Source organism: Sciurus vulgaris, assembly GCF_902686455.1.
Source record: "Sciurus vulgaris genome assembly, chromosome: 4".
NCBI lineage: Eukaryota > Metazoa > Chordata > Mammalia > Rodentia > Sciuridae > Sciurus > Sciurus vulgaris.
In genome coordinates this window covers 57,541,793-57,566,467 of record NC_136464.1, presented here as the reverse complement: position 1 = coordinate 57,566,467, position 24,675 = coordinate 57,541,793, and the positions used below count along the sequence as shown (strand labels likewise).

Below are 24,675 nucleotides of genomic sequence, written 5' to 3'. Positions count from 1 at the left end.
TCTGGGCTCTGTGGGGTATTCAGTGGTGACCCTCAGTTCCTTGGTGGCGGGGTCTCTGGGCCCTTTGTCTTCTCAGGGTTAGGGTTTGGGTAGTGATTCCTTTGTCAGTAGAGGCAGTTGGAACCAGGGATTTGGTGTTTTAAAGTCTGCTTGCTGTTATTCTCAGGACCTTTGAGGCCAAGGTTGGCCTTGAACGATGATTTCACCATATTCTGGGTTTTGTTTGTTTGTTTTGATACCAGAGATTAAACTCAGGGGTGCTTTCCCACTTGAGCCACATCCCCAAACTCACCTCCCTTTTTAAAAATTTTATCTATCTCACTGAGTTGCTTAGGCCATGCTAAGTTGCTGAGGCTGGCTTTGAACTCGAGATCCTCCTGCCTCAGCCTCCTGAGCCGCTGGGATCACAGGTGTGCGTGACTGCGCCTGGCCTGTTCCGGGTTTTGGAGCATGACTGACCAGGCCAGAGAGGCCGCGGCAGGGCAGTCCTCTTTCCAAGTCAGCAGGCGTGGCGTGTGGCCTTGAACTACAGCAGGTGCTGGGCCCAGGAGAGCTGGTTCCTGGCACTTCTCAGCGGGTGTCTACGTTAGAAGTCGAGGTTATGTGACTCCTGGTATCCCCGTGACTTGTCAAAACTCAGAGGAAGCACACCCTTCCTTTCAGTCAGGACAGCCTTGACCCTGTGTAGAAGGAGGTCAAGGGGATCTATTGTGAGGACACGACACTCAGTTATGGTCATTTTAAGGCCAGAGTAGATGTAAGTAAGGTCAGGGCAGCCTCTCAGTGGCTGGAGGGTGACCCTGGGGAAGCTATGGCCTTGGCATACCTTATCAACCCTCCTCTGTATAACCCCTCACCTCCTACACTCAGACCTTCACTGATAGCACCAAGGCTTCCGGTTACTCTCCCATGAGGCCTTTAGTGGAGAATCCAGTTGTCTGATGATTTTTCCCTGTCCTCTGGAAAGTCACAATCTTGGACAGGCAGGAGATTGGGTAAATAGGTCTGACTCAAACCCAAGGGTGGTGGGAAAGCCCAGCTCTGCTTCTTTCAAGTCATTGATCCTAAATGTCTATTGTACTTTGCCAGTGTCAGGAATGTCAGGGTGCTGGAACAATTACAAAAATCCTTCTTGGTGTGTTCTGGTGGGGAGGACAAAAATAAATAAAAATAAAAGAAATACTGTTGTACGTTAAATACAGAAAAATACAAGAGAGGAAAATGAAACAGGAAAAAAGGAGTTTCATGGGGAGGACTTTCCACTTCTAAATAAGGTGCCCAGAAGGCCTCACTGAGCAGGTGACAGTTGAGCAATGATGGAAGGACATGGGGATTGAGCCATGTGGGTGTCAGGAGAAAGCACATTTCAGGTGGCAGGAACTGCCTATGCAAAGGCCCTGGGGTGAGCACATTTGGTGTGTTTGGCGGCAGTAAGGGGCTTGGGTTCTCCAGATGGTAGGTCACAGTCTGTACAGTAATTGTGTATCATCTCCCCACTGTGAGAAAAGTCGATAATGAGGGGTTTACTTTAAAATTCCTTCAAAACTCCTCTTGTTTCAAACTTCAGCCTTTCCTTATCCTGAAAGTAAATTCCTTATTTTTTTCCCCTGTAGTACTGAGGATTGAACCTAGGGGTGCTCTTCCATTGAGCCACATCCCCAACCGCGCCCCCCCCCCTTTTTTTTTTTTTTTTCCAGATGGTGCTGGGGATTGAACCCAGGGCCTTGTGCATGCCAGGCAAGCACTCTGCCAACTGAGCTATGTCCCCAGTACCCCCAGCCCTTTTTAATTTTTATTTTGAGTCAGGGTCTCGCTGAGTTGCTAAGGCTGTCTCCAAACTCATGATTCTCCTGCCTCAGCCTCTTGACTAGCTGGGATTACAAGTGTGTGTCACTGGGCCCAGCTTAAATTCTTGGGTTTTGATACTGTGTGAAATGCCTGTTCTCCTGAGTAGCCCTGAAATCTCCTCGGGCTGGGCAGCCTGTTCGATACCCATGGCAGTGACCTTGCACTTTCAGGCTTTAGCGTTTGCACCTGTGTTACCTTGCGCAAGTCTTGCAGGGAGCTGTGTATGGTCAGTGGATGTGCTCGTGCCTGGTTTTCAGATGAGAATGTAGACTAGAGCAGTCCATGCTGTCCAGGGTCCAGGGTGAGCAAGCCACACAGCTGAGACTTGAACCCCTGCCCTCTGACCCCCCAGCCAGTGACACTTCCCCTGACCCCCAGTACATCCCTCTTAAGTGGGATCTCCATATAGGTGATCATTAGTCTGCCAGGGCTGCCACAGCATTAAGGACCACAGACTTTTATTTTCTCAACAGTGCTGGAGGTTAGAAGTCCCAGATCAAGGTATGGACAGGGTTAGTTTCTCTCTGGAGTCCTGCCTGTGACTCTCTTCCTGTGTCTTTACATGGTCTGCCCTCTGTTTCTGTGTCACAATCTCTTCTTAAAAGGACACTGGAGGTATTGGATTGGGGCCACCCTAGTGATCTCATTTTAACTTAATTGCCACTTTAAAGGCCCCGTTTCCAAATATAGTCTCATTCTAAGGCACTAAATGTTGGAACTTCAGTAGAGGAATCTGGGGGAACAGAGTTCAACCCATAATGGGGTCCCCTGGGAAGCCCCCCGTGGCAGGTACCACAGCCCTAGATGAGCTCTTCATATGAAGACCAGCCCTTCTCCTCTCTCCTCTCCTGCTCCCTGACCTTTTTTTTTTTGAGGGGGGGATTGGTACAGGAGATTGAACTTGGGGGCACTCGACCACTGAGACACCTCCCCAGCCCTATTTCGTATTTTATTTGGAGACAGGGTCTCACTGAGTTGCTTAGCGCCTCGCTGTTGCTGGGGCTGGCTTTGAACTTGCAATCGTCCTGCCTCAGCCTCCCGAGTCTCTGGGAATACAGGCCTGTGCCACAATGCCCGGCTCATTCCCTGCCTTCTGCTGCAGCTGATCGGGGCCCTGGTCCTGTCCGTGGGGATCTATGCAGAGGTGGAGCGGCAGAAGTACAAGACCCTGGAAAGTGCCTTCCTGGCCCCGGCCATCATCCTCATCCTCCTGGGGGTCGTCATGTTCATCGTCTCCTTCATCGGTGTGCTGGCCTCCCTCCGGGATAACCTGTACCTTCTCCAAGCAGTGAGTTAGCCCGGCTTCTGCTGGGAGGTGGTGGTGGTGGGAGGTCCTTGGGTCTCCAAGAAAGCCCAGGGGCCACACCCCCAGTCCCAGGTCCTTGAGCAGCTTGGTGTCTTCAGTTCGTGCCACAAACCAGCTCCTCTAGAAGATTCCCTGGATTAGCCCAGAGGACTACGGCAGCCCAGGAGAGTCCAGGCCACGCCCTGTCTGCATATAAGCTCATTTGAATACCATTTTTCCCACTTACACTGTGTTCACCTTGACCCTCAGGTGACAACAAGCAAATCCAAAAAGGAGCATCAGCTCATGGAACCAGCAGACCATGTTGGTGGGGGGTTAGGCCACTGGGTAGGGCTGGGCTGTCTCTTGTCACCTCCCAGGGGAACTGTTCCTGCCTAGCACTGTCCTCTGGCCTTCTGTGTAGTGGTCACTGACAACTTTGGGCAAACAGAGGCCTTATATTGTTGGATCCCAGGGCATCTTTCCTCGCTAGAGTCTCAGGCTCTGGCTTAGGTTATGTGCCCATCCTGGGGCCAGGCGGTGGGGTCAGCCCTCCTGTATCCTGGTGCCATGGGTGGGGGGTGATCCCCCACAGCTGGGGGGCTAGACATTGCTGGAATCAGTTGGAGGTTGCCTGTTCTCTGATGAAGGGATGGTATCAGGCATCCCCCTCGCCACTCTGGGTGGATTAGGAAGCCACTTCTGAGGGGTCCTTGGGGGAGCAGGAAACACTGCCCCAGCCCGCCCACCGAGCCAGGCCTGTCCCCTCGGGCTGAGCTGGAGTGAGCCCAGCTCTCCTCTTGGTGGTGGTGGGGGCCTAGACCACCGAGACCCCAGTGAGGACCTGTGGGACCAATGTGGGTGACAACCTGCTTGGGGCAGCTGAGTCAGTCTTCCTGCCTCCTGGCTCCAGAAATGGGCCTTCCTGGGGCACAACCGAGCAGATCCTGTGTTCTCCCGGGAGGAAAGGCAGATGGCCAGGGAGCCGTGAAAAGCTGCCACAGGTGACATTCCTTATTGTGCTTGATCTTGGAGCAGATGAAACTTCCCCTGAGCCCCACATATATCATCTGCCCCGCTCCAGGTGAGTCTCTGAATTTTGTTTTCCAGTTTATGTACATCCTTGGGATCTGCCTCATAATAGAGCTCGCTGGTGGTGTGGTGGCCTTGATCTTCCGGAACCAGGTGGGCCTGTGGATCTATTTATCCACTATGTGTGCACTCTGTGCCCTGGGCTTTCAGCCGGGTGCTACAGCTAAGAGGGCAGATAATCCTCACAGGGCTTCCACTCTGCCAGGGGAGCTGGGCACTAACAGCACCAGTGGATGGGGAAAGGAAACTAATGACCTGAGGGACCTGGGGGAGGAGGTGGGGGGACAGTGCCGCATAAGGAGAAGGAGCCAACCAGGTGTGGCTCAGGTAGAGGCAGCTGAGCAGGGGTGAGCGCAGCATGGAGTCTGCTTGGCTGATGGGATGGGTGATGGGGAGAAGGATAGCAGGTGGAGTCGGGAGGGCCTGCCTGGGGATCACGTGGGGCCTCGGAGGCTGTGGGTTGGGAGCTTGAATTGTTTTCAAAAGTTCGTAGAAGCCTTTGGCGGGTTTCAAGCAGGGATGGGATATGTGGTCTGATTTAGTTTTACTCTGGCTGCCAAGTAGAGAATGGATGGTAGGGCAGCCGGCGCTGATAGAAGAACCCGGCTAGGAGCTTTGGTGATCCAGGGAAGAGGGGCTGGTGGCTCAGAGGTGGTGGTGGCAGGCCTAGACTGAAATGGTGGGATTAGGTATGTGTTTTGGAGGCAGCACCTACCCGACTGTTGTGATGGGTATAAAAGCAAAGGAGAGACTGGTTGAGAGGGTGGTGCCTGATGTCTTGGGCTCAACTGGGTTTGCAGAACAGAGCCAGGTTCTCCTGGCTCCTGGTCTCTGACTCCTTCACATTAGTCTACACATATGTGCCTCATACTTGCTGGGTGACCTTGGGAGAGTCACCCTCAGCTCCTTAGGGGATCACAATTCCTAGCTCACGAGGTTGGGGGTTAGGATGATGTTTGAAGAACTTGGCATAGTTTGGGCACATACTGGACCCTCATTAGACCCTCTTGTCCCAGGTCCCACAAGCAGCTCCGTGGTATGGGAGGGCTGCCTTCCAACCTGGGGTCTGCCCTTTCTCCTGTGATCTTCTGTTGTCTCATCCTGCTTTTGTGTGGTAGGTGGGACCTAAGGAACAAGGCGTATTTGCAAAAGCCCAGTCCTTTCTGTCCAGTCCTCTGCCTTCCACCCTTGCCACCCAGACAGTGTTTCCTGGGACTCCAGTTGCTGTTGGGCTGCACATCAGGGCTGCAGCCAGGTTCTCGTTCTCATCAGAAGTTGAGCCCAAGGCATCAGTCCCTGTCCCAGACCCTGTGTTGTGCAGAACCCTCTAACAGCTCAGTGTCAGGTCCCTGTCACTCTTCCTGGGTGTGGCTAGAATGCCAGCCCAGGTGGGAGCAGTGGCCTTGCCTGCTTGGGCTTCCTGTGATGGGACCTGACCTCAGGCAGGTCCATACCCTGGGATCCAGGGGTCTGCATTCTGTGGGGTGAGCCCCAGGAGAGGGAAGGGGTGATTCCCATTGCATTAATGGAGTCACCAGTGCACAGAGAGTTTAAGAAATTCTTTCAAGAGCACACAGCAAGCAGAGGCAGCTCAGGCTACTTCAGTCCAGTCTTGCCACCTGCTCCTCCCCTTCCTTCCTTACTACTTTTCAGATCATCTGCTCTGAGCTGGCAGATCAGGATACTGAGAGAGAGATGTTAATTCCATTCATGCAAGGGGGATCTTTTCTGGGCAGCCAGCAGGACTCCTGGCTGGCTTGGGACCGTCCAGGGGTTACTGCTCATGTTTTCCTGACGAGCCCACATCCAGCTCATGGTCAGCAACAGCACCATCTGCCACCTTAATAAACAGTCCCCTCCCGGGTGAGCAGCAGTCCTAGTTCCAGCACGCCTTCGCCAGGCAGCTGGCTTTGTCGTTTCCCAGTGCCTCGAGTCAACAGGGGCCATGCTGGGCCTTGCAAGTGAGGGAGCTGAGCCGAGATGAAGGCCTTGGGAGCTCTGCGGCCCTTCAGCTCACAGTCAGGAAGCCATGGGCCTGGGGTCAGTGGGAGAATTTCCAGTGGTCCCCAAGCCTTGCAGGGGATCCTCAAGCCTGTGAAGTGTGTCCTTGTCCTTCAATTGGGTGTCCCCTATGGGAGTCGTGGTGGCAGCCGAAAGGCGCTGTCTGCTCTGTGGAGGTGGGGGAGGGGCAGGCCATCAGTAGAAAAGAATCAACTCAAAATCAGTTTCTCCTCCTGCACCCTCACAGCACAGGTCCCTTCTGTGACCCCGATGTGTGGGGTTTTCCCCCACATGCCACACAAGCCGTCAGTTCAGCTGGGTGTCTCCTAACACAGTTCAGTGTTGACACTGTCTACCTGGAGAGAGCAGCAGATCCCACAGGTTGAGGGCTAAGCCCCCAAGACTGTCCCCTCCCCTTCAGATGCCAGTCACAAGTGCCAGGTGATTCTACCTGTGCTTCTGACCAACCAGCTATAAATTGGGGTTCCCATAACCCTCTTTTCCAGTTCAATTAATTCCTTGAGAGGAAGATGTTAGTTCCATTTGTGCAGTAAAAATCTTCACAATAAATAAAATAGGTCTGGAAAAGACTGAAGGAAACAGAACTGTGAACATATTGGTATCACACCCCTGGAGGGGTGGGACACCTATTTTTCCCTAGCTTTCAAATTTTCTTTTTTGTTTTTTAAAGTTAAGGAGGAAACACCACATTGAAAACACACTGTTCCTTGTAACTCTTAATGCAATGTGATTTTGTAAGGCAAGAGACAGGCCAGTATTGGGGACACAGCAGGAGTGGCTTGCCTGTTGATGGTAGGAAGGTGGAAAAACCAGTGAGGAGCAATCCAGGCCAGCTTCCAGGAGGAGGTGAGTTCCCAACTCCATGTTTCCTTCATTTAGAGAAGACAGATTTCTCCAAGACACCATATAACACCGCAGAACAAGTTCAGCCTCTAGTGCCAGAAGCTACCTTAACTCCAGGAATCTACTTGTGGTGACAAATGATCAGACTGGACATGCCATGCTGGGTTCTCAGGGAGGGACCCAGACGGTGGCCACGTGCTGGTGACCAAAGACAAACAGACTCTTGGTAAAAAGAAGAAACTCAGCAGCTGGAGCTGGGCAAGGCTTCTGCTGATGGCCCTGAGCTCATCACTGGATTGAAGGGGCTTCTCCACGGAGGGGGTGAGCGTCCATGCACCTGGGGGCAGGGCCAAAGCAGGTAACAGAAGTAGAAGTGGCTGTGGCTCCTTGACTCCAGCGGTGGGAAGAGGCCCTGAGTGACCCGCACTGCCGCCTGGGTCTCGCCCCGCTTGGCGCTTACTCCATCCCAGCTCGATCTGGGGCTTCTGTAGGGGTGTCGCTGGTGTTGGAGGTGGGCAGAGCTGAGCCAGGGGCCCCTGGAGGGTCCTGGGCTATAGCAGGTGTGTCTGTCCCCACTGCCAGGCCTCCTTCCCTCTGCCAGCTGGGGAGGGGAGCGGGAGTGGCCTCCTTTTCACTCTCTATCTAAGGGTGCTGTGCTTTTTCCCAGGGCAAGGCCAGTGAGCGTGGGGAGCCTGGGCCTGGTTGTCTTACCCTGGCACCTGCGCTAGCTGGCTCTGGACACCTTGAGGTCGGGGACAGTAGGCTGAGCCCCTGAGCATAGGGACCCTTCCCCCACATCCAAGCTGAGGGGTCCAGAGCAGAAGAGGTTCTGTGCTGGTCTGGCCAGACTCCCGCAGCTGGCAGACCTCACTGTGGAGCTGCTGGGGGGTAAGGGCTGGAACCCCAAGTCACTGAAGCGTAACAGCCCCTACCACAGGGATCAGCCTGTGACTCCCACCCAGACCTGAGGGAGCTTCTGGCCAACAAGTCCCCAAGTTCAGCTCTGACTGGGGAGATTCTCTTTTTCTCTGGGTTGTCAGATTGGGCCTTTGTCAAGGCTGGGCAGAGGCTGGGGTCTGGGACAATGAGGATGTGCCCCCACCTTCCAGAGGGACTGGGGAATGTTCACAGGTGACTACATAGACACTAAGGGAGGGAGGAAGCCCAGGCCAGGTCTCCATCCTCCAGGATCTGAGGCCCAGGCTGGCACTGGGTGCAGCTGGGCTGCCAGAGGCAAGCCCTGCCCAGCCTGGGTCTGAGAACTAATAAGGACGTGCAGGGAGCCCGGGCAGCCTGCAGGGGCCCAGGGTGGCTCCCTCCCTGCAGGGCAGGCTCCTGCTAGGCGTTTTAACACCACCCCCCCCCCCCCCGCACCCCTGCAATTCCTTGTCCATTTAAAAACTTTCCAAACGTCTCTCCAGGGAGGGTGCTGCAGAGGCTTCAGATAGCTTGAAAACTAGATCCTAAAGAAAGGACTAGAAAGGGCAGTTCTTTGTAGCTTTTGAAAGCTTTGTAGCTCTGAAAATCCCGTGGCCTTTGGCATTTGCTTACTCTTGACGTAATTTAGCCTGGACCATGTGACCCCCTGGGGCCATGCCAATGCTTGGCGAAAGGTGGTTTTCTAGAGCTCGCAGGAGCTGCCCCTGCTGGCATGGCCTGGGGTAGAGCCGGGCACGGGTGGCTCAGGTGGGCTTGGCCTCTGGGTGTGGCAGCAGAAAGCAGAGTCATCTTGCGGCTCCTCACACAGGACTTGTCCTCTGACTGACTCCTGAGTCCCTTGGAGCATTCCCGGTGCTGGTGATATCAGTGAGCACTTCCAGTTGAGAAATGCAGAGCCTGCCCCCTCCTGGGACTTTCTACTCACCCCCTCTCCCTAGCTGCCCCTTCACAGCCCAGGAACCACCTCAGTGTCCTGCTTATGTCCCTGGTGTGCACGTGCACGCACACACACACACACACACACACACACACACACACACGCAGTACCAGAAGCCGTGCACACTTGCAAGAGCCAGCCTGACCCAGAGAGCTCCCTCGTGGGAGCTGGGGCAGCTGCTGCCCATGGGCAGGACCATCTGCTCCTCCTGCCCACTCCCAGGGGTTCCCAGAGGCCTCCAGCAGGGCCACTTTCCCTGCAGGGCTGCTCAGTTTCCAGATGGATTTTCACAAGAGGCCTCCCTTAGAGTCAGTGCCCTTGGAAAGCGCTCAAGGACTAGGGTGGTTTGGGGAGAGAGGCCTAGACTGTTTCCCAGAGAGGGAGGGAGGACCTTCCCTTGGGGACACCAGCCTCCCCTCTGCCGTTCTCTTCTTCCCTGCCTTAGCCTCCTGGCCTCGTCCTACCTGTCGCCAGCTCTCAGGGATCCAGGCAGCATAGTGGCCCGGTGGAGGGCGGGAGTGGGTCAGGGTAGGTGCAGAGGGCTGTGATGGGCCAGGACCATGTCCCTAGTGTCTGGAGGGTGGAAGGAAGCCACACAACACCATATTCCCACCCTTGTGGCCCTAGGCGCGTCCCTGACCTCAGTGTCACCCAGGCACACAGCTCAGTCAAGTGCGCCTTCCGCAAGTCATTCAGTGCTGTGAGCTCATTCCCCTGCCCCACCTCGGGTGACAGACTGACCCAACCCTGGTGTCTGTTACTTAGCCATCCCCTGCCATGCCCCACCCAGCTGGCCTTGGCCCCTCATCGCCCAGATAAAGGTTGGAAAGGCTTCGTCACCTGGGGGCCTCTGGGGAGGGTGGGCCGCCACCAGGCTGCCCCTGCTCTGCCTGGACTGTGTGGCTCTGGTCCACCCAGCTCTGCTCTGTGGTCCAGTGCCAGACGGCGAGGGAAGGGGCAGGTGGGTCCAGAGCCTCTCACGGAAGTCTCTGCCTTCTCTCTCTCCCGGGCTCCAGGCCAGTCTTCCCCAGCAGCAGGTCTGCCCGGGAGCTGCTGTTCATCAGTGGAGGGCTTGGCTCTTGCTTCCCTGAGCCAGACTCCTTCCATACTTTGGCTTTGAGCAGTGGGGCTCTTGGGCAGGAGGCAGCCTTCAAAATGCTTTGTTTTAGACAGATGACCCCAAATCTGAACCTTGGGTTCTTCGCTTGGTACCTTAAAATGTGTCAGGCTGGGAGTTTGGTACCCCAATCTCAGGATTTCTGCCAGTGGCCAGTAGGGTAGCAAAGCTGCCGTTGCTCTTCCTGCTTTATAGAGGAGAATTTGGGGCCCAGAGAAGCTGATTGACTTGCCTGAGGTCACACAGCTGGGAGTGGTGGTATGAGAATTTGAATTCATGGACAAGTCACATCTCTGCGGGCCCCAGGAGTCCTGCCCCAGAGGCTGCCTCCATTGTGGTTGATCTTTTAGACGAGAGTCAGGGCCTCAGTTGACTCTGTGACTGCTGTTTTCCTCTCATGATGTAGTGGGTGCGAAGTGGTACCATAAGGTATTTGTCTCCTGGAAAAAAATAGTGAACCGTGTGTAACCCCGTGGCTTGCTACGTGGCCAGCATCCTGCTAAATGCTTCTGTACCTTTAATTATTTTAGTCTCACAACATCCTTAAGAGTCAGAGGTATTGGCCTCTAGATTTCAGAGGTGAGGAAATGAAAGCTTGGGGGTTGACATGCCTGCTGCTGGGGTGGCCATGGGGCTGTGCCCTGGACTGGGAGGCTGGACATTGGAGGCACTGGACTTTCATCGTCAGCTCTGGAAGTTTCCTTGAAGATAGTGCTAGGGGGTTGGTTTACACATGGGAAACTGAGGCTCAGAGAGGGGCTGTGAGCCTTGAGGGTTCCTGCGCCCCGGGCCCTGCTGCCCAGCGTACCCTGTGGCACCTCCCTGGGGAATTGTCTGGCTCCTCTCTCTGGCACCAGAGCCAAGAATGCCCCTTTGTCCCAGCTCCTGCCCATCCTCGCCTGAGTGCTCTGAAAGCTCTGATTGTCACGGCGAGCCCAGAGCTGGGCTGCCCACACTGCCGCCCCCGCCCCGGCCTGCTGTGGGCCCTTTGTGTCCCAGATCTCAGCACAACAGCCGGGCTGTTGATCCAGAAAGCCCAGCGTGACTGACGGGAGAGGGTGCTATGACAGCACTCTTCCCAGTGAGTCCTGTCCCTGCCCCAGCTGCCCGTGGGCACCACAGAAATGGAGAGAGGCCCATGTGAGAAGTCAGGAGACATGGACTCCAGTGTGGCCAGGCGGCGGTCAGCCCACCCTGTGACTCAGACAAGCCTGCCCTCCCCCGCCCACCCTGCGCTCCCCACTGACCCCTCTGGGGCCTTACTTTCCTCCTCTGTAAAGAGGTTGGGTGGTGGAGAGTGAGGGGAGGGGATCTGGAAGGCGAGGAACGTTCTAGCTCAGGTCTGTCCCTGGGCGGTCAAAGAGCATGGGGCTGGGAAGCAGAACCAATGGCCCTGCTCAGCCTGGCTGCTTCAGGGCGAGGCCTCCAGGCAGGGCCCTGGCCCCTTAGGGCCTGGGCCAGATGACCGACCTGTGAAGGAAGGGGTGCGTTGCTCTGCTCAGACCTGGCAGAGGGGCTCAGGGCCCAGTGGGCCTTGGGGGCACCGGGAAGGTACGTGGACTGGGAGGTAGTAGTGTTCAAGATGGGAGCAGAAGGAGCACGGGAGCAGGGGCTGTCCGCGCCCAGGGCCTCTGTACCCATCTGACCTGGCATGAGATGCTGGGCTGGACTCTGGTGTGCCGTCCTTTTCCTTTGTGACGTCCTCTTCTCCATAGACCATTGACTTTCTGAACGACAACATCCGAAGAGGAATTGAGAACTACTATGATGATCTGGACTTCAAAAACATCATGGATTTTGTGCAGAAGCAGGTAAGCCCCGGGGCTTAGGATCAGAGGTGCACCTCTAGGACCCTTGTCCCCAGACCCACACTGCAGGTTAGACAGGTGACTTATCCATTCCCAAAGCAGGCTGCTAGCCAATTTGGGAGGCTTGGCCCACCAAGGAAGCCAGGGCCCAGCTCTTTAACTAGGCCTGGCCCAGACGACCATACCCTACCTGCTATGCTTACGTGGACTCTATACTCCCCCTCCCCCAAAGACCCATCAAGCCCGCAGCAAGGCCAGACAGAGCTGCAGGCCACCTTGCAGGGTCCCAGGGCACATCTCCTCCAATGGGCAGGGACTCTCCTTCTATGGGATGAGGTGGCTACCCCAGCCCAGGCCTCCTTGGCTAAGTCCCTCCAGTGCTGGAGAGGTCACCTGTTAAGTCCAGGGCAGCCCTGAGGTCAGGAGCTCCTCACTGGTTCCATTTCCTCCAGGCTGGGCACTGAGCAAGACCCCATGCTGCGTCCTTGAACGTGATGAGCATCATGCGTCATTTTGGGTCACTGTCCTTCTCCCCAGTCCCACCCAAGTCTGTTGGTGCCATAAAAGCCGTTGTGGAGCTGGCCAGCGTCCTGTGCGCTCCTAGCGGTCTCCTTTGGTCCCGGCTTAGGTTCCTCACCCCCTGGGCACTGCCCTGAGGGTCACCCTGACGCCTCTCAAGGAAAGCGCTTGGAGCAGAGCCAGGCATGTGTGGAGGCCCCATCCCTGTGCCAGCAGCAGGGCTGCCGTCACACTCTCCTGGTTGAGGACCGCAGAGTTTGCAGGCCACAGGCTGGCGCAGCCCCGGCAGCATGTCCTGGGACATGACCTTGGGGGTTGGGCCGGCCCTTGGGAACCAGTCTCTTACCACACCCAGAGCCCTTGGCTCAGAGCTTCTCTGTGGTCGGAACAGGTGCAGCCGCTGGGAGCCCCGCTGCCAGGCATGTGCCCGCCAACTCTGACGGGAGAGTCGAGTCAGACTCCAGGGAGAGCAAGATGTTTTTACTGGAAGCAGCCACTGGCCACCGGCCGGGGCTTCCACCCGCCTGGTGGGTGGGGCTGAGGAAGGCTCACTGGGCGCCTGCTGTGCAAACCCCTCTTGGGATCACAGCTCAGCTTTGCAAAGCTGCTCTTCCTGCTTCATAGAGGAGAACTTGAGGCCCAGAGATACTGATTGACTTGCCTGCGGGCACACAGCTGGGAGGGGCAGAATGAGGATTTGAACTCGGGCAAAGCAGATGTCCCTTGAACCGCACAGATAGGCACTTCCAGGCCCCGAAAACCGATGGCTGCGGGGGCTCCGGAAGGGTGTCTGGTTTTTGTTTCTACCCGGACCTCCTATGGAAGCTTTCCCCAGGGATGCTCTACTGCTCCTGGGACACAGTCCCAGCTCCCGCTTCCTCTGGCTGATGAGGCTCTGCAGGTGCTCTGCCTCCTCCTCCTCATCCGCCCCTCGCTCTCTCTGCTCCAGACCTGCTGAAGTCGGCTTGTTTCCATTCAGGGCCTTTGCACATGTCTATTGGCTTGTCCTTATTTATTTATCAGATGAAATGGCCTCTCCTCAGAGTGGCCCTTCTTGACCTCCCAACCTGTAGCCAACCCCCTGCCCCTTCCCCTACCTCTCCGTGTTCAGGGGGCACCGCAATGCACCCCGCCTTGATCTTTTCATCTAGCACCTACTCTGTCTCCCTCTGTGCTTTTGCTCACCTTTCTACCCAGAGACCAGAATGGTACCTGGCTCACACCTGCCCCTCAGCAGAGCTGCTGGCTGCTGCCCACAGAGTTGGCACTGGTGTGGACGAGGAGGGCGTGGGGGTAGAGCTGGGGGGGGAGCCTGAGGCAGGTGCATGCGCCCCCGGGTCAGTGGACCAGGGACTTGCACAGAATTGTGGTCTCTGGCACCATAAAGGTCCTCCTCCAGCCCAACCCCTGCATAGGGACACACCGATGACAAAGGTGTAGTCCAGTTGTCAGGGGGGCTTCCTTCCCGTGCCCAGTGGCTGCCCTGATGCCCGGCCCAGGCAGCCTGACCTTGGGATGCTCACTGCCTCCTGATGGCCATGCCACTCTTGGACAGCTCCGACCCCAAGGCACATAGCTGATGCCCTCTGGGACTCCCCGCCCCAGGGTGACCCCCGTAGTAGACTCCTGGCCCTTCCTGCCCTGGGCCCCAAAAGTGATGGCGGCTCTCCTCTCGGCTTGCTCTCTCTCAGTTCAAGTGCTGTGGCGGCGAAGACTACCGAGACTGGAGCAAGAACCAGTACCACGACTGCAGCGCCCCGGGGCCCCTGGCCTGCGGGGTGCCCTACACCTGCTGCTTCAGAAACACGGTAGTGCTGCTGGGGGGCGTGGGGACCACCACAGCTGGCCAGATCCCTCTCTCGTCCTTCAGTCCAAGACGAGGAGGGGCGAGGGGGTGATGTGGGTGGGGGCAGGAGATGGCGTCCAGAGCCGAGCTTTCCTGGGCTTCAAGGCCTCCTGCAGGGGGGCAGTGTTCATCTTTATGAGCGATGTTAGTTCACACCTATGGAGCATGTGGCCCTGAGCCACCCTGATCCAAGTTCTTTGGTTGGATGAATTCACTTAGCACTTACGACAGCCTGTGAGGCAGGCACTGTGATTGTACCCACTTTACAGATGAGGAATCTGAGGCTCCGAAAGGTTGGGTGTCTTGTCCAGGCTTGGCTGGGCTAGGATAAAATGCAGGCTGTGGGAGCCAGCGGGGACAGGGACGAGGGCAGGAGCAGCTTCCAGGCTGGGGCAGCTGCTGCACAGTGTCAGCTGCAGGTGGAGGAGGGCCCATGTGGTGGGTGTCTCCCGTGGCTTTGGGCTTGTGGTTTGGAGATCAGCCGCAGCAGAGCACTGGGGAGAAGGGCTGAGGATCTAAATGCCCACTTCTGCCTCTCCCCAGCACAACTGTCTCAGCTGTCCCCTCCTTAGTCCCTCGGACTGCTGTCCTATGCAGTCACTGCCCCGTCAATCCTTGTGTGTAGCTAATGTGTCCAGAAACTGCCTGGTTTCTGGATTGGAATGAAGCAGAAAGCTTTGCAATTACTCAAGCCACGAAGAGTCATGGAAAATTTCTGCGCTGACATCTCCGCTGTTCTGTGCCACTGTTGGATTCTGTAAACCGAGCAGCTGCGGGTGGGGGCCTCGCCCATGGGCTGCAGCCAGCGCCGAGTGCACTCACCCTAAAAAAGGCCAGGCCAGGAGGGGAGCTTGGCATGGAAAGCTTGGCTGCCATTTTAGGGTAGATCTCTGGGCAACGGAAGAGCCGTGGGGAACCTGGGGTTTTCAGAGACCTGCAGAGGGCGATCTGCCTAGGGTTAGTCCAGTGCTCTTAAGTGGCAGAGCAGAATCTGGATCCATAGCGGGTGATCTCAGCCAGAGGCCGTAGTACTCGGCTGTCTCTCATACTGCTGTCCTATGTCATCAGGACCATTCATGGCCTCCTGATCCCCCAGAGCATTCAGTTAGATGTGGAGGGGCAAGCTGGACGGGTTGCGGCTGGGCCTGGGGACCCACCTCTCCTCCCTTAGGAATGGAGATGGCATCAGGCAGGCACAGGTGGTGACAGAAAGTTCTCCTGCAGCCTGTGCCCTAGGGCCTGCCTGGGAAGGGATATGACAGGGTCCAGGGCCTGCTCACAGCTTTCTCTGTGCCTGAATTAACCAGCAGCTGAGACACCCGGGGACCAACTCTCTTCCACAACACTCCCTGCTGGTGAAGCCATTGTCACAGGCGGTAGGGAAGTGTGGCCAGGGGCCCAGGGAAGGGTGGAACCCAGCTGGCAGGGTCTCAGCTGTGGTCTGAGGTCTTCCTTCACAGGAACAGCCCAGCCCCCACCTCGTAGAGGCACATGACCCTGGTGGCTCTTGGAACACTGAGGATCCTGAGGCAGGACTGCCTGGCTGCTGCTGGTGGAGGGGGCCAGTTAAGACCCGGACTCAGGCCAGGTCACTTGGGTAGACTCTCAGCTCCCTCCTAGAGGGTGCAACTCTGGACCTCAGTCCTTCCAACCGTAAAGTGGGTGGAGTGACAGACCTTCAGCGTGGGCACTGCCGGAGGGTTAGCTGTCATATGTTTCTGTTTCAGACAGATGTCGTCAACACCATGTGCGGCTACAAAACCATCGACAAGGAGGTAATGTCTTTGAAATCCCTTTGTACCAGAATTTTGCTCTTCCTGTCGGACCCCAGGATGACAGAGGGGTTTCCAGAGGTGGGGCTCCTGCTGCTACGATTTCTCCTAGATATGAACCCAGGACAGACTGCCTGACACAGAGGGGCTCAGGGAACCAAGACTCCTCCCTGCCTGGGTCTGGGAGAGGCCACCTGCCAGGGCTTGCTGAGCACCTATTCCAGCCGTGCACATGTGAGACACGGTGGCCCTTGTAGGTACCCCTGCATGCTATGTGCCCAGCTCTGCCCAGTCCCCGCCTGCCTAGGAGTTGCCAGTTTGGAGACAGCTCACATTGGTTTCCTCTGCCTGAGACCCAGGAGTCCCTGGAGGACAGCAAGCCCTCCGGAGGCCCCCTGGGTCAGCTTCCTGAGCAGTTCACCTGGACTAGGAAATAAGCTGGGGTGGACCTGGGAGGGGAGTGAAAACTAACAGTGGTCTGAGGTGCCTCGGCAGTTGGAGGAGGGCGGGGTCCCCTGCAGCAGCAGCATTCCCTTGGGAACACATTCTAAAAGCTCATCAGCCACAATCCTAGCAGCTCAGGAGGCTGAGGCAGGAGGATCTCAAGTTCAAAGCCAGCCTCAGCAACTCAGTGAGGCCCTAAGCAACTCATTGAGACGCTGTCTCTAAATAAAATATGAAAAATGGCTGGGGATGTGGCCCAGAGGTTAAGCACCCCTGTGTTCAATCCCCAGTACCAAAAAAGAGATTTAAAAAAAAGAAAGCAAAGCAAAGCACATCTTTGGGGTGGGGGCCCAGAATGTGGTCCTGACACAAGTTAAAGTCAGATTCGTAGACAGCAGCGGTCTCAACTTCCCAGAGCCAGTGGTCATTCGTATAATAAAATAGGTAAATAATGATCTATTTTTTCATCCTAAAATGAAATTCATAGATCCTATAACCTGTCGCCACACCCAGTTTCAATACAGTCAGCATAATGACCTGAGATAACAGAATGCAGCTGGAGCCCTGTGAGGCCGCACCCCAACCTGGCAGAGCACAGCTGCTAGTTAGATCCCGGGGAGACCACGAAGCCAGCGTTCACCTCTGGGACCACCAGCAGAGGGGGCTGTGTTGCGACTTGCACACCACAGGTGTCATTTTTGCTACTTTTTTTTTCAAATGGTGAACAAGAGCTGGGTGCAGTGGCCCACCCCTGTAGTCTCAGCCTCTTGGGAGGCTGAGGCAGGAGGACCACGTGAGCCCAGAGTTCAGGATCAGTCTGGGAAACACAGAGAGACTCAACCAATCAATCAATCAAAAAATGAAAGTGTCTTTACAAAGGAAAGTACAGGTTGAAGATCCCTTATCTGAAACACTTGATTCCAAAATGTTTCAGATTTCAGTTTTTTTTTTTTTTTTTCAGATTCTGGAATATTTACATACACATAACGAGATCTCTTAGAGATGGGAACCCAATCTAAAAATGAAATTCATTCGTGTTTCTTATACACATAAGGTGAAGGTGATTTTACCCACTGTTTTTAATAATTTTGTGCATGAAACAAAGTTTCCTGCTGCAGAATTCCCCACCTGTGGCATCATGGGGGTACTCAAAATTTTGGATTTTGTTTTTTCACACTCGTTTTCTTTGGTTTATTCATGTAGATTGGGCGAGGTGAAATTAGCCTTCAGACTTGTCTTTCAGAATCAATATTTCAGAACTGGCTATTTAATGTTAGAACACTTTTTTACTAGTTATGAACGTTAAAATGTTCTTACGGTTTCCAGTCACGTGTAACTGAAGTTTATTCTTGGAATGGAGGCATTAATGTTTCTGCATATTGAATATAACTGTCTTACGTGATGAAGAAGTCAGGATCAGATCTGAGTCTCAGGTTGTGATCTTTGATCTTATGATCAAAGATCTTATGATCTTTGCTCCTTTTAAAATTCTTTTTAGATATACCTACATGACAGTCTATCTAAATTTTGACATACAATTTTGGATTTTGGAGCATTTCAGATTTTGGGTTTTGGATTAGGGATGTTCAACCTATAGAATCATTATTTGACTTACACAGCAGTAGTTATGGAAGAATTCCTTGTATATTAAAACCATGCAGAAAACAATTTTTCCCCCAAACATACCTGGAGTCAGGCTTTTGGCTCAGGTTCTGCAGATGGGCTGTAGAGAGGCCACAGGTGCCTGTAGCTAGGCCGGGTCCGTCTGCGAGGCATGCACACGGGCGTGTCTGTGGACTGGGATCACCCTGAGCTCTGCCGTCCAGTCCCTGGTCCCAGTCATTTGGATGGACACAGAGGCATCACTGCCATGTCCCCTGTGCTCTGTAGGGAGCAGTGCTAGAGAACCAGTGGTCTGTGGCCACCTTCCCATGTTGCATGAGAGAAGCTGAGGCCCAGAGTGGCCGCAGGGCTGACCTGGACCTCTAGCAAGCGGCAGAGGCCTGTGCTCTCCTCTGGCTGACCGGCCTCCTCCCACGTAGCGCCTCAGCGTGCAGGATGTCATCTACGTGCGGGGCTGCACCAACGCCGTGCTCATCTGGTTCATGGACAACTACACCATCATGGCGGGCCTCCTGCTGGGCATCCTGCTTCCCCAGGTGGGCAGGCCGGGGGTTCACCGTGTAGCTGGGGGGTCCCAGGAGAAGTGCCGGAAAGGAGAGGGGCAGAGCGAGGAAGGAAGGGCTGGAAGGAGAGGCCGGGTGGAGAAGCCTGGGTGTTGAGCTCTTTGAAGTGCTTCGCAGGCACCTCTCCTGCTCTCTGGGAGGCGGCTGTGATTGTCTTTCCCATTTTGCAGAGAAGGAAACAGGCTTGGCAAGGTGAAGTGTCATGTCCAAGCCCTGCTAGATAAGACATGCAGAGCTGGGGGGAGACGGACTGCCAGCATGCAGGGGCCCTTGCTGAGGGGACACAGGGTGGTCTCTGGGGTTCCCCGGGAGGGACAAAGGAGGCCCAGGCTGGGCTGCCAGGGCAGTGTGATGCTGGGAGGAAGCTGCACCGTGGGCATTTCTAGAGGGCTCCTGACTGGCTGGTTGGGTTTCTGGGTGCTGGGAACTGCCAGGGAGGCCTGCCTGGTGGCCGGGAGGCTCTCCCCAACCTTGTCCCTTCTTCTCAGTTCCTGGGGGTGCTGCTGACACTTCTGTACATCACCCGGGTGGAGGATATCATCATGGAGCATTCTGTCACCGATGGGCTTCTGGGGCCGGACGCCAAGCTCAGTGTGGACGCAGCAGGCACGGGATGCTGCTTGTGCTACCCCAATTAGGGCCAGGGCCTGGGACAGCAGCTCCAGCAGGATCCCCTGACGGCGCCTCAGTCCACTGGCGGGGGTGGACAGGTGGAGCGCTCCCGTGGGCAGCCTCCTGCGGCTGTGCGCTCTGGGTTCCGCGCCCCGCTGCCGGGCCTGGAGAACACGGTGTCCCGCTCCAGGTCTGGGCTGCGAGCGCAAGAGGAACTCAGGGCTCAACTCGGGGCCCACCTTCTTTCTGGCCGTGCCTTGGCCTGTGGTCATTAGGCCTTTCGAGGGCAGCTTTGCAGTGATTGGTCAATAGGGAGAGACGAGTGGCAGCAGGGGCAGAGGCAGCCCTGCCACACCCCAGATGCCAGGTCGGGCCATTGCTCAGCCTCCTAGGTGCCTTCAGCCCTCTGCAAGGGTGGCCGCTTTGCTGACCTATTTTCTATGTGATTTTTGTAACATTCATGTTTTGTACAGAGTTAACAGGACTTTCTGACTATGCAGAGCTGAACATTTTCCCACTTTTGCTCCAAGTCAGTTCATTAATCAAACAATAAAGATGTGATTTTTTTTTTTTCTTTTTGGTCTTTTGTTGGTGTTGCTTTGGTGGGAAGGGAAGGAGGAAGGCCTCAACCTGGACTTGGAAACCCCTCAGGGGTACAAGGATTAAAGGAGGACCAGCCTGCAGTGAAGACTTGGTAGTCTGGGACATGGAGGCTAGGGAACATCTCAGGAGGCAGAGAAGATGACTACGCCCACTTTACAGATTGGGAAACTGAGGTCGAGTGATGTATGACGTGGGGTCCCATGATGGGGAAGCAGGACAGCCAAAGGTATGAGAAGGAGCAGTGCCTTCAAACCCACCTGTGCCCTTCCAAACTGACTGCAAATGTTGAGTATCCTTATGGTACTCTGAGGTTGGTGCCAAGCAAAGCTTGGTGCTGATTGCCCCCTGCTGGAGAAGCCAGGACTTGCACAGATCAGTCCACCCAAGCTGCCCTCCTGGTGACCTGCTGTAGATTTTCAGCGAGATTCTTAGTAGCCAGAGCAATAGAAATAAAACAGCAAACACCTCAGATCAGAAGAACTCAACCTAAGGAGGGAACTGTCCCTAACACTCACAAGTTAAATGGTCGGGTGCTTGGTCTGCCCTGGTCCAAGCCCGAGTCTGATGTGCTGTGAGAAATGGCCAGAGTGGAATTTTTAAAAAAAATTTTGTTTTGTTTTTAGATATACATGACAGTGTATTTTGACATCTTATATATACATGCAGTATAACTTCCCATTCTTGGGGTTGTATGTGTGGAATTTCACTGGCCGTGCATTCAATGTGAATGTAGGAAAGTGATGTCGGATTCATTCCACTGACTTTCCCGTTCCCAGTCCCCTCCCTTCCCTTCATTCCCTTTTAAAAGGATAAAACAATGCCATAAGAGCAAACGCCTCACAGACTTTGCTTGGTGCCAGGAACTTGTATAAACTTTGTATAAACACTACCTCCTCGAGTGCTCACAACTGTTGGTGGTAATTCTTGCTGTCTCCGCTTTGTCGACGGGAAACTGAAGCTCCGTGGGGAAGTCCCTTGCCAAGGCCTGCTTCTGGCTGTGCAGCCGCTGCAGCCTCTCTTGCTTCACATGCACCTGTGTCTAGGCGTGCAAAGCCAGGCGTGGCTGGCCCTGCTTCCCACGAGGTAACCACTGCAGCCACTGCCGAGCCTCTGGTCCCCGTTTTGACCTAGACACCAGGCCAGGTCACGCTCTGGCTTCAGGCTGAGAATTCTCTACCCATAAGAGAGGGCGACGGTCTTTGGGGATAGCCAGATGGCAGAGGCACTGAGGAGTTCTTGGGACTGCTCTTGAGTCTGCGTATGGAAGTTACGTTATGAGCTGAGGATGTGTGGGTGTAGAGACATACCTGCTGTGCTTGAGGCCCTTGGTTTGATCCCTGGCACTGTCAAAAGAAAGAAGTTACCCTGAAACCTGGAGACCAGGTGGCCTAGTATTCCCTCCTGCCACTCCATTGTCTCTTTCCAATCTTTCAAAACAGCAGGAGAGGCTTTGTGCTGTGGCAGGGACTCCCCTCCTCTCGTGCCTTTGTGTGCACCAATGCCAATGTCGTCATCTTGCCACCTGTCTCATGCCTCCAAATGGGTGCTTTCCCCAAGCCATAGCACACATAGGAAATGACAGTATTTGTGCATCCACAGTACATGTGAAGCCAGAGGAGATTTTCAGTTTTCCATTTTAGGCTTTTTTGGTTGTTATAAGAAAAATGCATTAAGGAAGATTGACTTTGTATAAAAATTCCAAAGACAATATTCTCAAAACTTTTTTTAACCAGTTTATTGAGGTATCCTTGACAAGATAAATTGCCCATATTTAAAGCGACAAATAGAGGTATCCATGAAAACTTCAACACAGTCAAGATAACCAACATATCCACCACCTCAAAGACCTCCTTTTTCCCTTGGGACTCTGTCATCGTCCACCCTAGCATTGCCTGCCCCAGCACCAGACAGCTGGCATCTACTTTCTCCATTAATTACTTCAAATTTTTAAGTTGTATAAAAGTGGATTCATACACAGTTGGACATGGTGGCACACGCCTGTAATCCCAGAGGCTTGGGAGGCTAAGGCAGGAGGATTGCAAGTTCAAAACCAGCTTCGGCAATTAAGTGAGGCCCTAAGCAACTCAGGGAGACCCTGTCTCTAAATAAAATACAAAAACGGGCTGGGGATGTGGCTCAGTGGTTAAGACCCCTCTGGGTTCAATCCCCAGTACCAAAAAAAAAAAAAAAAAAAAAAAAAAAAAAAAGGAACTTGCAGAGACAATATATAAAAAATTCTCAAAACTCAATAATATGAAAACAAACCAGTTTTGTGAAAGGCTTTCAATAGATACTTTACCAAAGAAATTATATGGACGGCAAATAAATTCATGAAAAGACCACACAATTGTTGAGGAAATGCAATTCACACCCCCAGTGAAATATCACCACAGACCTACTACTATGACCAAAATTCAAGCTAAGCATGCCCAACGCTGGCAAGGGTAGAGAGGAACTGGGACTCTGGGAGCTGCGGGTGGAGGATATAAAATCATGCAACTCTGTGGGACAGGAGTCTGGAAGTTTCTTAAATAGAAATACACTTATGGTGATCCAGCCATTCCACTCCCAGGTATTTATTGAAGAGAAATAAAAGCATGTTTTCATAAAGACATGTACATACATGTTCGTGGCAGTTTAATTTGTAATGATAGTAAAATTGTAAACGATGTACCTGTCTACCAATTGGCGAGGGGCTAAATTAACTCCATTCAATGGACTATTACTCAACTTTAAGAAGGAACTACTGATATATGCCACTAAGTGAATGAATCTTAATTGTGTCAAATGAAAGAAGCCAGACTGAAAAAAGAGGGCATGCTGCATGAACCCACCTTTTTCTGGTTCTGGGGATCAAACCCAGGAGTGCTCAACATCCCCCGCCCCCCTTTCCTGGGGGCGGGGTACCAGAGATTAAAATCAGGGGCACTTGACCACTGAGCCACTTCCCCAGCCCTATCTTGTATTTCGATTGCTGGAATTTTGTATAGAGACTTTGCACCTTTGTTCAGGAGGGCAGCACTTTATAACGTCTTCTTTGGTTTTTGCAGAGTTGTGCTGGCTGGTAGAATTCGTTGGAAAGTATTCCCTCCTATTCAATTTTCTGAAAGAGTTTGTGTAGAACTGAGATTATTTCTTGCTTACAAGTCTGATAATATTCACCCAGGAAGCTAGCTGGGCCTGGAGCTTTCTTTGAAGGAAGATTTCCTATTAGTCCGATTTCCTCCGTGGATGCAGTGAAGCTATCTAGGTTATGCACTTCTTCTTGAGAAGCCTGCGCATTGAATCCACCCTCTTTATTCCGCGGTCGGACGCGGGGGCGTGGCCTTGGTCTTGACATTTCCGTTCTATCCTGGGATCTGCGGGGATTTCATTTCTCGTATTCCTGGCTTTGGTCATTTTTTCTCTTTTCCCCGATTGGTCTGGATAGGAGTTTATCATTTTTTCGATCTTCTCAAGAGCAAATTCATGAACTATGATGATTCCCTCTTGAAAGGAAGGAGAAAGCCCAGCCCTCCGGCTTTTGTCCCCACTCCAGCCACCCTCCACTTCCTTTCACAGCAGACACTTTGAAAGGGTTCTGTACTCTGTCCCTGGACCCACCCCATATCCCCCCACCACCACTTTGTGTGTGTGTGTGTGTGTGTGTGTGTGTGTGTGTGTGTCAAAAGGCATCTTTGAGATCCAGATGACTAAATTCAGAGATGGATTTTCCTTCAACAGAAAAGATAAGGAATGAAATTCATGGTGTGCCCTTACATTGCAAAAGGAAACAAACTTGTCCACCATGTTCCACCACTGTAGTGCCATCTAGCAAAATCTGGATTTCCTGGCCCTTGACATGATCAGGACCTTTTCAGTGCCAATGACAGACACCCCAGCAGAACCAATGTGAGCCCCTAGCCATGTTCCGTTCAGGTCTCCAGAAGCCCTGACCCCAGCTGGACCTGGCTCTGTCCATATCAGTGGGTCTCACTCTCCAGCCACCCATTTAGCCTCACTCTGGACTCTTCTCCAGATGGTGGGACAGACGGGCTCTGGAGTCCTAAGCTTGAGGGATGACTGTTCCTAATGCAAAGGACGCGAGCCCTTCTGCCCCCGCATTCACATGTGGGGCTGTCCATGCCTCTGGCACACAGCAATCTTGATGGCAAGGTAGAAACCACAGGCAGGACCACTGGGCACACAGCTACCAGATGTCCAGGCACATCTGTGTGTCATTACAACCCTTCCTCCCTGGCGGTTCTGCACATTTCCTATGGGCTACCAGGAAGCTGGCCACTCCATGCAGTGTTGAACAGACACCCTCAGCCTTCCTGGGCATAGCTGTCCACTTGTTGGGGACCATCAGGTGCCCTGGAACTTCAGGTGCCTCCACCCCCATTGCTAGTGGGATAGCAGAGTCCCCTTGCTGTCTGCACCCAGATAGGCTGCAGCTCAGTTTCACACTGATGGGGGAGCAGGCAGATTCCTCCTGCTGTCTTGGGTCCTCTTGCCTCCAGGGTGGTCCAGGGCCTCACTCCATAGTGACTGTTAACATGAGGGTATGTTTTTGTTATTGGGCCAAATGGTCCACCTGCCAGAGTCCCTTTCCCCTCACAGGCTGCCCTTGCTTCTCAGCATGGCTGGTAGCATGCTGGAGCCACCATGCTGCTGCACCACAGGCGAAGTTCAGTAGTGGAAGTTCATCCTCCCCAGTCCTGGAGGCTGGGAGGCCAAGCCAAGGTGTGGGCAGGGCTGGCTCCATCCGAGGCCTCTCTCCTGGCTTGCAGACCCCCTCTTCTCCCTGTGTCCTCACAGGC

At 54.1% G+C, this 24,675-nt stretch overlaps 1 protein-coding gene across 1 annotated transcript in view; it reads left to right on the top strand.

Moving 5' to 3' along the window:
- LOC306658636 (tetraspanin-15-like) overlaps positions 1 to 19,849 on the top strand; it is a 44,226-nt gene extending 24,377 nt beyond the window's left edge. Inside the window, 7 exon segments of the mRNA XM_079135816.1 lie at positions 2,951 to 3,136; positions 4,244 to 4,318; positions 11,799 to 11,894; positions 14,102 to 14,218; positions 15,984 to 16,031; positions 18,515 to 18,631; positions 19,147 to 19,849. Coding sequence (XP_078991942.1) covers positions 2,951 to 3,136; positions 4,244 to 4,318; positions 11,799 to 11,894; positions 14,102 to 14,218; positions 15,984 to 16,031; positions 18,515 to 18,631; positions 19,147 to 19,296 — 789 coding nt within the window. The 3' untranslated portion in view covers positions 19,297 to 19,849.
- The last annotated feature ends 4,826 nt before the right edge of the window (positions 19,850 to 24,675 follow it).